The 13,025-nt window shown below is 45.9% G+C and overlaps 1 protein-coding gene across 7 annotated transcripts in view; it reads right to left on the bottom strand.

Moving 5' to 3' along the window:
* ADAMTS9 (ADAM metallopeptidase with thrombospondin type 1 motif 9) overlaps window positions 1-13,025 on the bottom strand; it is a 130,118-nt gene that overhangs the window by 63,238 nt on the left and 53,855 nt on the right. For all 7 annotated transcript variants that reach the window (XR_004426037.1, XM_033141296.1, XM_033141299.1 and 4 more), the window contains exons 17-21: window positions 9,666-9,829; window positions 9,403-9,532; window positions 5,855-5,981; window positions 2,161-2,371; window positions 1,277-1,441 (exon numbers count right to left, since the gene is read on the bottom strand). Coding sequence is in view for 6 of the 7 variants with exons in the window: in XM_033141296.1 (XP_032997187.1) it covers window positions 1,277-1,441; window positions 2,161-2,371; window positions 5,855-5,981; window positions 9,403-9,532; window positions 9,666-9,829 (797 nt within the window). In the remaining variant the exon portion in view is untranslated. The remainder of the gene's footprint in view (window positions 1-1,276; window positions 1,442-2,160; window positions 2,372-5,854; window positions 5,982-9,402; window positions 9,533-9,665; window positions 9,830-13,025) is intronic.

Raw genomic sequence — 13,025 nt, 5'->3', positions numbered from 1 at the left:
GCACAGGGAAGACACACCCATACTTCCACTTGTCCCATGCCTCGAAAGCATGGTTCCAAGTGGTTTCCCCTTGTCCCTTTCCCAGGAAAAGCGTGCTCTTTAGCTCAAAGCCCGTTTGCTCTGAATGTGCGCTAAAGAGCAGTTTTTCCCGGAGCAAAGCAGTGGGACGTGTCTCTGTCCTCCACAGCCACTCCCAGCGCTTGATAGCAGTCTCCCTTCACAAATCCACAACTGCACTGCCTTCATCCCAAATAGACAACCATTCCGGTTAGTTGTGACTTCAATGGGATTAAAGCCTCTCCCACGTGTCAAAATGGAAGGTGGACCACATCCAGATCTCACCCTTGCTTTAGTCCCATTGAAATCACGACTAACTTGTATCATTGAGTTAAAAGCCTGGTAAACATGGTCTGGATTTAACTTGATATAGCACTGCAGTTCTAACACCAGGGAAAACCCATTTTCTGCTGCCCTTCAACGAGCAGGCAGAGGATTTTCCTGCCTCCTGCCCTTTTCTCCTGCTTGCTGCCTTTCAAACAACAGGCAGTGGCTGATCTCTGATCTTAGCACTGTAGTCTGACACCCTTAAGATCAGATAGAAGCTTATCTTATTGCAATGGTGCTTTGCTCCAAGATTATGGATAAAAGATTTTTTTTATTATCTCTGATTTTAGAGCTTATATTGGAGATAACAGGTCTCTGTAACTCGTGTCTCACAACTGATGGCAGTGGTTTGCCCAAAATGGCCCCACAGTCTCACAGCCCTAATTAGTCCCATGGGCCAGGAGTTTCTCAATGCTGGACTAAAGTGCAACTAATTTAGGCTATAATCCTCAGCACTTACCTGGCACTAAAAAACTGAAGACATGTATAGGGTTAAGTTTGCAATCCAACTCGATATTTTATTTATTTTTTGTCTGTGAGTGCAAATATTGATCCCACAAACCTTGAAAACCAGAAAGGTCCACAAGATATGACGTTTTAGTTGGACCTGCAAACATGTAACACAAAACGGCTTGCCACATGCAGCAGCTACCATTCAGGAAAAGGTTCAACGGGGCTTTCCACTGGGCTTCAGGTTCTAAGGCATTATCTCTAGGTGGTGAGGCAGTCCCCAACCTGGAATTAAGGATTAAGGGAGAAAGCAGCATCCACAGCTTTTCCTAATGGTGGTGGGCAAACTGATTCGGGGTCCTTCTAACATTACTGCACTGCAGCTTTCCCGCGATCAAAATCTACCATGCTGTTTACACCTTTAACGCAATAAGCTCCTTACTTCTGACCAATCACCGGTCTTCCACTGCGGGCACGAGAGTTCGTTGCATCGCTGCATGGTCACCTTCTCCTGCTGGCTGCATTTGCTGTCCTCCAGGACGTCGTTGAAGGTGTTCATGCAGACAGCTCGGCGCCTCTTCGTGCCACCCCCACAGCTCTTGGAGCACTTGAAGGAAGAAAAGCAGGGTCAGCAGACAGCAGAAAGGCCCACTCCCCGCTTGCCCCAGGTCAGGAGTGATGAGCTCCCATTCGCCAGGGAGCGCCAGGAGGTAGTTCGGAAAAACGAGGTAGGAATCTCTTTTCAGAAAATCCTATCTACAATGAATAGTTCTCCCCTAATTTTAAGCAACCGGAGGAATGTTCTTAAGTTTGGTCACCAAAAGGTTTTATCCATTCTAGGAAGTGGTGAAAACGATGAGCCCCTTTTCACTTCTGTACACTGTATGTAACCTAACAAACTTATAATATTCAATTATTGCTATTGCTATTGCTTGCTAGCCTCCAGTTGACTAACAACATGTTTAAAATCAAAAATATTTCATCATTAACAGAGTCGTGCAAACACACACACACACACACACCAGCAGCCACAATAATGTTTGGCGGCACACTGGCAAAAAAACAACACCATCTCCGTTCATCAAAAGCTGGGGGTGGGGAGTAAGTCTGTACCTGGTGCCAAAAAAGGATGTCAGTTCAGGCGCCAGGCGGACTGCACTGGAGAGAGCATTCCATAGATGGGGAACCACAACGGAGAAGGCCCTGTCCTTTTCATATATGTGTATGTGTGTGTGTGTGTGTGTGTGTGTGTACACACACACACACACTCACACTCAATACAAAGAAGCATCAGTGGAAGGAGCCACAGTAAGTGGCAGCACTTACTTCTGTCCAGGCAGAATAGCGCCACCCCCCAGTGTTACATTCCACTGAACATTTTTCTCTAGAGCTTGGCTTGGGGATGCCGCTGCAGTACCGGTCATCAAATTTCTCTATTTTTCCTTCCAGCTTGCTGTACTTTGTGCAGGATATCTCCAGTGTCTGGTACCCCAATCCGCACTGAGCAGTGCATTCGCTCTTTCTCGCAACGTGCCACCTAGGGACAACCAAGAGCACCATGTTAGAAAAAACACCGCCATTACAGCGAGCCTGAAAGAGAGAAGAGAAGCAGAAATATAGGAAGCTGTCTTACACCCAAGTCAGGCGAGTCCACATAGCTCAGTATTTCCTCGGCACTGACTGGCAGCAGCCCTCCAAGGTTTCAGACACGTAACATTCCCTGCCCTACCTGGAGATTCAATTCCTGCAGAGGGCTGGGCTAGATGAAACTCAGGGTTCCTTCCGACATTTCAGTTCCGTGATTCTATGAGATGTCAGGATTTGAATCTGGGTCCTTCTGCATGCAAGCAGATGCCCTCCCACTGAGCCTCGACCAAAGAAGACTTACAGTCCAATCTTAAACATGAATATATTTTCAAAAAGCAAAAAATCCTCTATGAAGCTGCAGACTAATTATCCATGTAGCCTGGTACAGCCCGCTCTGACTGCCAGTGGCTCTTGGGGGACTTAGGTGGAGACCTTTCACATCACCTGCTACCTGAACTTTTTGCCAGTTGGAAATGCCAGAGTTTGAGCCTGGAACCTTCTGCATGCAAACCATGTGCTTTTTACCACTAACCTATAGAACCTCACTTAACTTCCTTTAGACCTTGGATTTTTAAATAATAAGAATAAGAATAAGAATAATAGGTGTTTTGAGTTTAGGACAGACGTGGGGAATCTCAAAACTGGGAGCCAGATGCAGCCCTCGAGGCCTCTCTGCCTAGCTGTTGGAACTTTCCCAAAGTCACAGCCTTCGACAGTCTTGTCTCATCCCCTTCTGGAGTGTTTCTGCCTGACTAGAATGTGCCCTTGCACTCTTTTAACGCCTCTTGTTTGCCTGGATTAGAGGGCACAGAGGGGTACGCATAGAAACTAGTCTACCATGCAAAATTTGCATATCTTGCTCCACCCACTTTTGCTAGTCTCCACCCACCACTGGCATATGGGCCCTGAAGATTGTACAGAAAGGAATGTGCCCCTCAGCCTGGGAAATATCCCCACCTTGGGCCTTGCTAATTGTCTGCTCCAAGAGCAAGCGGCCATTTTTTCCCCATTGAGGGCTACATTCCCTCTTTCCCCCCTTATTTTTACTTAAACAATATTTTATTAAGACCTTCCATAACATATTACATTAAAAAAACCCTGAACAAAAGCAAAGGAAGAAGAAGAAAGGAAGAATGCAAAGTCCTCTTTTGCAGGTAAATCTTAATGTGCCACACACAGAGAGGTGAACCCTTCCAGCTCTCACCTGGGAGCTTCCCTTTCTTCTCCCAGCCTCCCACCCTGGGAGATCATCCCTCCTTTGCCTATCACACAGGGTCCTTCATCCCCATTACCTTCAGCTGCATATTAACCTGTCCTTAAGCCTGAGTAGAGGACCACAAAAAATACAAAAGAACGGAGCAGAGCAAAAGCACAAAGTGTTTGATACAGCGGGAGAAGGTTTTGAACCATGGAACTGCTTCACACTGCAGCCTCTCCAGTGAGGAGCTGGTGTTTTACGGACACATGGAGAGAACAACCTTAGTGCTGTAACCTCACAATCCTTGGGAAGGAGCCTACAGAGCACACGAACAACGAAGAGTGCCAGGAGCCACGGGACACTGCCATGGAAGTGTGGCGGTCACAAAGTTTGGAAGCTTTCGCTAGCTTCCTCTCCTTGGCAAAACCACAGCATGGCATGCAATGCTCCGGCGGAAGGAACACTCCGACACTCTATGCTGCCATCTGCAACACATTCAGAAACATTTTAATGAGCCCCCCCAGCTGCAAGTGCAGAACACAGAGGAAGGTGGGGCTGCTTTTCACTGGAAGAGGCTCCTTAAGCAACAGAACTTTCCACGAAATAAGGAACAGACTTGGTGTAACTGTTGCTGTTGGATGGACAAGACTTTTTTCCATCAACAGGCTCCCGTGTCCACTGCGTTAACAAGTAAGTGGCTGGCAGACGGAACTGTGTAAGGAGAGCATGGAATGAAACACTCCAGAGTAGAGTAAATCTCACAATGCTATTTTAAAGGCTTGTTTTCCCTCTGCCAGGATTGGGCCACCTCCTCTGGCAGTAGCACTGCTCCTGAATGGAGTATGATACAGGGGTGACTCACTTAAGCTGGCAACCCAGCCAGATGGGCAGGGTAATAATAATGATGATAATGATGAAGATGATGATGGTGATGATGATGATGATAATAATAATGTTCTGCCCATTTCCTATACCAAGGATATCTCTGCCCAAGACACATGTCCTGAGCAGGTGTAGCAATGCTGTCCTGCACTGGCTTTTAAAGGTTAGTAAACTTGCAATAACAAGTTTCTTTAAAAGAACAACAACAACCGAAGAATACATAGTAGAATTTTAATCTCATAAAAGATCTGGTTGTGCTTGTTCTAGAATGGATGCGCATTCAGCAACATTTACTATCTGGGTGGACCATTGTGAAGGGAGGGCACGTGACGAGGAAGAGAAGCAAATGCAGATGCGTTCATGTTAACAAAATGCTTTAAAAGGCATCCCCTAAGTCTTCCCCAAAGCCAAATTGTGTGTGTGTGTGTGATCTGCCAAGGACAAGTGCCAAAAAAGGGGACTGTCCCATGACAAATAGGGATTTTTTTTTTAGTGTATACACTTCTGGCTGCCAGATGGATGCAGAACTAAGGGAGAAAAAAAATGGAGAGGGGAGAGAAACAGAGAAAGACTGTTGTCATTTGTTTCATGGCGCTTAAGTGTTCTGAAACCGGAGAAATCATTTGTGTTCTATGGGGCTATGATGCTCTGAAGGAAAAAAAGACAGAATAAACGCAGTGGAGGTTGGTCCATTAGAGTGAATGGGCAATTGCTCCAACAACTTAAGTCTTTCCCCAGCCAGGCTACACCTGCCTGCTTGCTTACCTACAACGAGTCCAGGGGGTGACCCTATCTGTCAGCTTCTTCTTCCTTAGTCTCTCTTTTGCCACCGGAGGATGGGGTCAAACCTGTAATTGGTTGGCCCTGTCTGTCATTGGCTCTGGCGCCACCTACTGTTGGCCTCCCTTGCCTTCTGCCCTACCAGTCTCAATGGGCTACAGATTCCTGGGAGCAAGTGCTGTCCCCATCTAAAATAGGGACACTTATTATCCCTTCAGAGAACAGGCCACCTGACAACTCTCAGCAATAGGAAATGCATTTTCACGTACATTTTCGTGTGGGAGGATTGCACTGCAAAATCTGGGGAATGGCAAATTTCGAAGGATAGTTATGTGTCAGCTTGCGCACTGTTTCAAGAAGTGTGGATTTCTCCCTCGTCCCTGCCCTTGCAAGGACGGCAGAAACAGACTCTCCACAAGCCAAGGAAAACCTCAACACTGCACACTTGGATTTTTGGCAAAAATCCGGCATGAAAACACAGATGTTAGGAAAGAAGACAAGGCCTAATATATATGATGCACCATATGTACAGACTACCTTTGGGGCAACGGTAGGGGAGAGGGGTGCCGATACCTTAATTCACAGTTTGTATTACACAACTCAGTTACTGGATCTGGCTGGGGAATCCGATCACATCTTTGGTCAGATACCGTGAGCTGGTCGGATTCTCGGGTGCAAACAAGTTTCCTTTTTCGGTCCCCTAAAATGGAAAAGTAAGCATAGTTTTATGAGGCCTAGAGAAAGAGATACATACCCCTTATTTCTCAAAACTTCACTTCTCGTCTTCCACAAACTGGTTTACATGTCCTTGCATCAGGCTGCACACAGGCCTCACTTCAATGAAGCCCTATATATAGTTTTTTTATATATGTGTGCAAATTGTCTCTTGAAAGCTTTCTCCCTGTTTGTGAGCAGAGAAATTGGGAGGACCAGGTTCGGGGGAACGATGCTCTCCATTACACCAGTGACAGTAAGCACCACTGCACTCTCTCTCCCCCCCCCCCAATGGTTAGGAAGGGAAATGACAGCAGGAGCAAGTATGCTGGCAGCCAGGACATCATTTTGCATACTCCACAATGAGTCTGTTCTGCATAACTGCAGGGTGTGTGTGTGTGCAGGGAGGACAAGAGGGTGGCATCTGTGGAGAATATCCAGAGAAAAATTCTATTACATAAGTGGCCTTTTATTTGCTTGTGCTGGTTGAGGATAACGAAAGCCTCAGACATTCTCTCAGAAAGATGTCTAACAAACTTTGGTTCAGCTGTAGTTTTAACTCCTCATTCTTTTTATCCCTCGTTAGGGCATCACATAACTCCTTTCGTGTGTCCTTTACATTACTGGACCACAACTCCCATAATCCCTCTGCACTGGCCATGAATGGGAGCTGGAATCCAACAACATCTGGAATGACAAAGGTTCTCCAACCCCACTGAAAAGTAGGACAATGGCTCCAAGGCTTATTTTGGCTGTTAAAGACTGAGTGTATTGGAGACTTTGATTTCTGCCTTGGTGGCTATCCGAACTCACACGCTGCCTTCAAGAAGCAGGATTCTATGTACAGTACTATGCTTTGAGGCTTGGTTAATGACAAAGAGAGGCCTGGGTATGACAGGCCTCTCTTTGTTAAGATAGATTCTGTTCCACATCTCATTAAGGCCAAAATGGCCAATGGTTGCATCAGTGCTGGAGTTTCTGCCTAGTGAAGGAAATGGAAAAGAATGCTTCAGCCAGTATCCATAATTCATTCTACTTGCTGTGTATACATTCGTGACGTCTAGTTATCCTGACTACCAAGATTTAGATCTTTCATTCTCAGTAAACTGCAGCCCGTTTTGTTTATGCATCCTGAGCCCAGGAGTATTCAGTGCTCTTCCCAGGAAGCAGCTGCTGTGTACCTGGCTGTGAAAAGAGGATTCAGCTAATGGCTGATTCTGCTAGGCCACAAGAGGCTAGGGTGACTTTGCTTGGTATCCTGGGAAGAACTTGTGCTTCCAGCTAAAGAGGAACAGCCAGAACCTGTGAAAAGGAACTGTCGAAAATATGGTAACCCTTGGTCTTAAGAGACAGAAGAAAACCAGGGGAGTAGACTTTTCTATGAGCAAGTCCAATTTGTGGTGGTGACAAAGAATTTACAGCCTTCAAGATGGGGTTTAGAGAATCACAATGCTGGAAAAGGCAAGTAGGCTATCAAGACAAGCAGGTTCCTTCACAATTCAACAAGTGTTTCTTTGCCAAATTGTTTGCAGCCCTGCCGAGCTGCTCATTGGCAGTTCTTTCAATACAGGCACTTACCCTCCCCTCCAATGCCACTCACCAAGGAAGCAGGATTTCTGACTTCACGGTGAGAGCCAGAGTGGTCCAGGAAATATAGTACAGTGGTGCCCCGCTAGACGAATGCCTTGCTAGACGAAAAACTCGCTAGACGAAGGCATTCGTCTAGCGGAAGGCTGCCCCGCTAGACGAAAAAGTCTATGGGGCTGCCTCGCAAGACGAAAACATTTCGCCGTTTTGTTTTTTACGTTTTGCGGAGCGTGGCTGTCATTGCCGCTCCGCAAGACGAAAAACCTGCTAGACGAACATTTTCGCAGGACGAATTATTTTCATCTAGCGGGGCACCACTGTACTAGTATTGCGTGGGAAACTTGCCATGGATTCATTGCATGGCTTTGGGCAAGTCACTATCTCTCAGTTTCAGTATCGTAGCTGAAAAACTAGAATAATTAAGACTTTCTTGTCAGGAGCTTCCAGAGCCAGAACTGTGAACTCTGGGTTATGAGTTATCAGCACTGTAGCCTGGTACCTGTCTCTAGCAGGAACGTGGCTCTGGACTGGCTCTGCCAACCCAGGCTGGCCTCTTGGACAGGAAGTGCTGTAAAAGGCTTCCTGTAGGGGCTTGGATGTCTCCTGAGTGACAAGGTTTTCCTGGCTCTGTTTCTGCATGATCCTCTGTTCTGACTTGCTGCCCTTTGTTTCCCCAGCTTTGGTTCATGTCTAACAGTTGCCTAAGGCTCAGCCTTGACACCTCCTCACAGGGTTTTTCTATACACTGGAGCAGAGGGAGAACCTCTGGGCCATCGAATGTGTGCTGAACTGCAATTCCCACCATCCCTGGCCCTTCGCTGTGTTTGCTAGGGCTGATGGGAGTTGTAGTTGAGCAAACATCTAGAGGGCCAAAGGTTCCCCATTCCTGCTGTGCAGGTTCAATCTTTGTCATCTGCAGGTAGGTCTGGGAAAGACCCCTTTCTGAATCCCTTGCCAGTAAGTATGTGAGCCAGCTTCCTATGTTCCACTTTGCAAATTAGAATCATAGGATCGTAGAGTTGAAAGTGACCATGAGGTCACAAACAAAGCAAGAATCTTTTGCCCAACATGGGGCTCAAACCCACAACCCTGAGATTAGGAGAACCATGCTCTACCCACTGAGCAATCCCAGTGCTATCTAAATTAATTGCAGGGGCAGGGGGAATTACCGGTAATTCATTTAAAAACATTTCTAAACCTCTTCGTATCTAAAGATCAGTAGCAAGTATGCTCAATACAACATAGGTTCATACAGTAGTGAAACCTATGATGGCTATGGGCAGTAGTTACATTGTTCAGATGTTGTAAGAGCTGGGGCTGACCCATACATCATTTGCTGCTCTAAAGACAGGTGGACACCAGGATGAACAAAACACGTTCAGTTCCATACGCTTCACTTAGCAGCCCGAGCTGCCTTTGGACAGCGCCTTCCAAATGGGAGCTCAGATTTCTGCAAGCAAAACTGCAGTGTCTACTTGCACACACGCTTAACCATTTACACTACTGCTTCGCCTTGAGCAGGGCAAGATAAGGAGCCACCTGCCAGCAGAATGGTCAGCCATTAGTCTGTGGAGGAAGCAGGAAATCTGAAGCGTTAAGGAGGTGCCTCAGCATTATCAAGTGACTTGCAGATAGCAGACATCATTCCACTATGACAGTTCTCGGAAAACAAAATGCTTGAATTTTATCAGAAGCTAAAAGCAGACAGGAGAAGCATTGTTGTCATCACCACCAGAATCGAAGATAAAGCATTAAATACAGAAGATGATGATGATAATGGTGATGATTTTTTAAAATAAAAAACCCCTAAGACCACATACCTTGGCATAGTTTACTGCAGTGCTGCCAAGGGCCATAGATATTCCAATAAAACTGCTGAGGTTTATCTTCAATGGGGATATTGAATGTGTATCGAACATCAGGGTTATATAAATTACCCACTGATAAAACCTAAGAGGGAGAGTTACGGGGGGGGGGGGAAGCATAAAGTGAAAAGGATTATCTCAGCTGTTTCCCATAAAAACACACAATTTAGAAGAACGGTATTTATGAGGTTTTCATTTTAAAGTGAGATGTTTCTAACCTGAAGAACTATCTCTTGGTCAATACGGTATGTAGAATTGATCCTTTCAATGGGGGTGTCTGAGCCGCTGTATTCTATCACCGCATTTCCAACTTTGATTTCCTTCTTAAACATGCTGACAACGTAGTCTCCGTTTAATATGAAGCCTTCGTTACTTGACAATGCTGTGCAGATAGAAACAACAACAAGCAGGCACACACACGGAATCAGTGTAATCTGCTTGCCTAGATAAGAAAGGACGTTATTCGAAAGCCATCTAATTTACATAATGCTCAAAATGAACTCGGGGATGTCTATCTCCAGAAGCAAGCAAGACAGAACAAGACTGGGAGGGAACCAGAGACCGCCTGCACTGATTTATGTACTCCTTATTCATTTTGTTCCCTTTATTGCTTCTGTCTCACTGTCCCTTCCTGACAAAAGCCCAAAGCGGGCTAACAGCAAAACCAAAAGCAACTAGATTAATACAAAAGTATCAGGCTGTCAATATAATGAAACCTGGCAGACAGGAAAACATAAACCAAGTCAAACTCAAATTCAAGTTGAATCCCTTGCAGCGCTGGTGTCCCCATGCTCCTATACTTGACCTCATTTGTACAATGATGGGTGCTGCTTCTCCATGTTGTGATCCCACTGGGGATACGTGTGTGTTTGTGTGTGTGTGTATCTAGTTCTCCCACTACTGCAACCTAATCCCTGGCAGCTTTCCACCTTGGCAATACAGCCCGAAGTCCAAAAAGGCTTCCCTACTACCCCTGAACAATGACTTGGAAAATCAGCACAAAGCCATCAAATAGTTGGAAATCCAGGAATAATTAGCTCCTACTAAAGGCTGTTCTTCAGTAAGAAGCTAGCACAGGTAAGCAACAGTAGAGACCAAGTCACTGGAGTCCCAAGTCACTGGAACTCAGGCAAGGCAATGGTGATTGCATCACAATTTTCTTTTTTCTTTTTGGCTGCTGCAACCGAGTAGCCGTCAAAGGGTTGGTGTGGGTACCGGCTGGCCCTGTTTGTTAAGGAGCTACTGAAGTCCCTGAATGCAAGATGCAGAAGCTGCAACGCTGCACTGATAGAAGAAGGCAGGGGCACGGCATAGCGCTTGCACATGCTCTGCTTGGAAAGATATTCCAAGTTTGATCCCCTGCATCTCTAGCCAGGGTTGCAGCTCAGTGGTATAAGGAAGGACCATGGCTCAGCGGTAGAGCAGCCACTTTGCATTCAGAAGGTTCTAGGTTCAATCCCAGGCACCTCCCAAGTTGGGATGGGAGAAAGTCCTGTAAAAACCCTGGAGAGCTGCTGCATAGACAACACAAAGCTGGGTGATCAGTTGTTTGACTCTGCACAAGGCAGCGGTGTTGCGAGCTCTAAAGTAAAATGTTTTCTATATGAACACTGTGGCAGACATGTGTCTCAATCTTGGAGAGAGGGAGTTAAAAAAAAAAGACAATTCTGGAATGGTGCAAATTTGAAAGGGTGCAAATATGGAGGGGTATGAGAAGCTCCTCACAGTGAAGTCAGGAGAACCAGCAACCATAAAAAGGTGCCTGATTCCTCCATCATGTTCCTGCCGGACCCCGATGCCAGACGTGGCGTGATTGGCTACAGCCCTCCCACTTCAAGTGGTGGGTGCTGTAGAAACACCTGCCTCAGGAAGAGGAAGACCAGAAGAAGAAGTGGGATGACAAAAGCGAGAGATTTCTTCAAGACACAAATTTCTACTATGCTCATGGACACAAATGCCTATATCCTCTAATGTCAACCCAACCTCTCACACAACCAGTACAGAGACACTTCAACACTCTCTCTAATGCACACGTGAACATCCCACACCTGTATCAGTTCATACTCTCTTATCTTCCTACACAGCATACACTTGTAGGATGGAAGTTAACTCCACCACATAACACCTTGATTTAGCTATAAAGAAATACTAAAACAAGAGGATCTCGTTAAAACATCTAAAGCTGACCATCCAAATGGGAGATTCGGAGGTGTTTGGCCAGCACCGCATTTCTGCGTTTTGCTTCATGCCAAACATGAGCAACGCACAAAAATGTCAAAAAGCTTAAAAGTCTAAAAGCTTTCTCTAAAAGGGACGGTTTCCTGAAAACAGCAGTCTGCTGCACAAATTCACACTAATGCGATTATGTAGTTAATTTCCTAAGTTAGTTTCCCCACCATTTCACCCATCACAGCTACTATATTAGCCCTAAAGGAGTACTCAAGTTGCACAGAAAGGAAGGTGTTCTCTGAAAAGGCCAGCAAGAGAGAAAAAGCTATCACACTGCAAAGGGACAAGGAAGGGGAACTTTCAAAGCACACAGAATCCAGCCACTGTTGCTTTTTACGCAGCGGTGGGCCCTTACGGTGCGAAATGACACGGAAACCCACAACAAATCTGAGTCCTTCCTCTCGCGTGAGGGTGAAGCCGTGAGACAAAAAAAAGGTACACCTCTCAGTTGAAGGTGTGGTTGGATACTTCCTAAAGCATGGACGTCACCTTCGGCACAAATAGGCCACCATAAGAGGAAATGAAAAGTTCTCAGGGTAAGAGGAAATAAAACGCTAGCTTCGAGTAAGACACACTTAACCCCACTGGATCAGGTGGGAGTGGCTCCGCCATCTTATTTGTGCAAAGAAGCCTTTGCCAAGCGGTTACCCTCCAGGCATTTTTGACTACAACTCCCATCAGGCTGATGGGAGTTGTAGCACAAAGCAACTGGAGGGTAACAGTTTGGCAACCTTCGAACAAGGTTTTTAATGTATTTTAATATTTGTTGGAAGCTGCCCAGAGTGGCTGGGGGGACCCGGCCAGATGGGCGGAGTACAAATAATAAAATTATTATTATTATTAAGGTTGGCGAAAGCTAGCATAAGGTATATTAGTGGCTCCCCATTTGTGGAATGCTTTCCCTGGCGAGGTCCATCTTTAGGTGCCAGGTGAAAACATTCCTCTTCAACCAGGCCTTTGGCTGATTAATGTTCTACAGCCTTTTAAATGTGTTTGTGGGAGCAGGGGGCTATTGTTCTGCTGTTTTTGTTTTACCTACTTATTTCTGTCTTTATCTTGTATTTTTACCTTGTGAGGCGTCCTGAGATCTTTTGATGGAAGACAGTACAGTGGCACCTCGGGTTAAGAACTTAATTCGTTCCGGAGGTCCGTTCTTAACCTGAAACTGTTCTTAACCTGGAGCACCACTTTAGCTAATGGGGCCTCCCACTGCCACTGCACCGCCAGAGCACAATTTCTGTTCCTATCCTGAAGCAAAGTTCTTAACCTGAAGCGTTATTTCTTCAGGAGTCTGTAACCTGAAGCGTCTGTAACCCGAGGTACCACTGTATATAAATCTACATAACAAC

This window comes from Lacerta agilis, chromosome 2, assembly GCF_009819535.1.
Source record: "Lacerta agilis isolate rLacAgi1 chromosome 2, rLacAgi1.pri, whole genome shotgun sequence".
Taxonomy (NCBI): Eukaryota; Metazoa; Chordata; class Lepidosauria; order Squamata; family Lacertidae; genus Lacerta; species Lacerta agilis.
The sequence above is the reverse complement of the archived record's forward strand: the minus strand, read 5'-3'. Positions and strand labels throughout refer to the sequence as shown.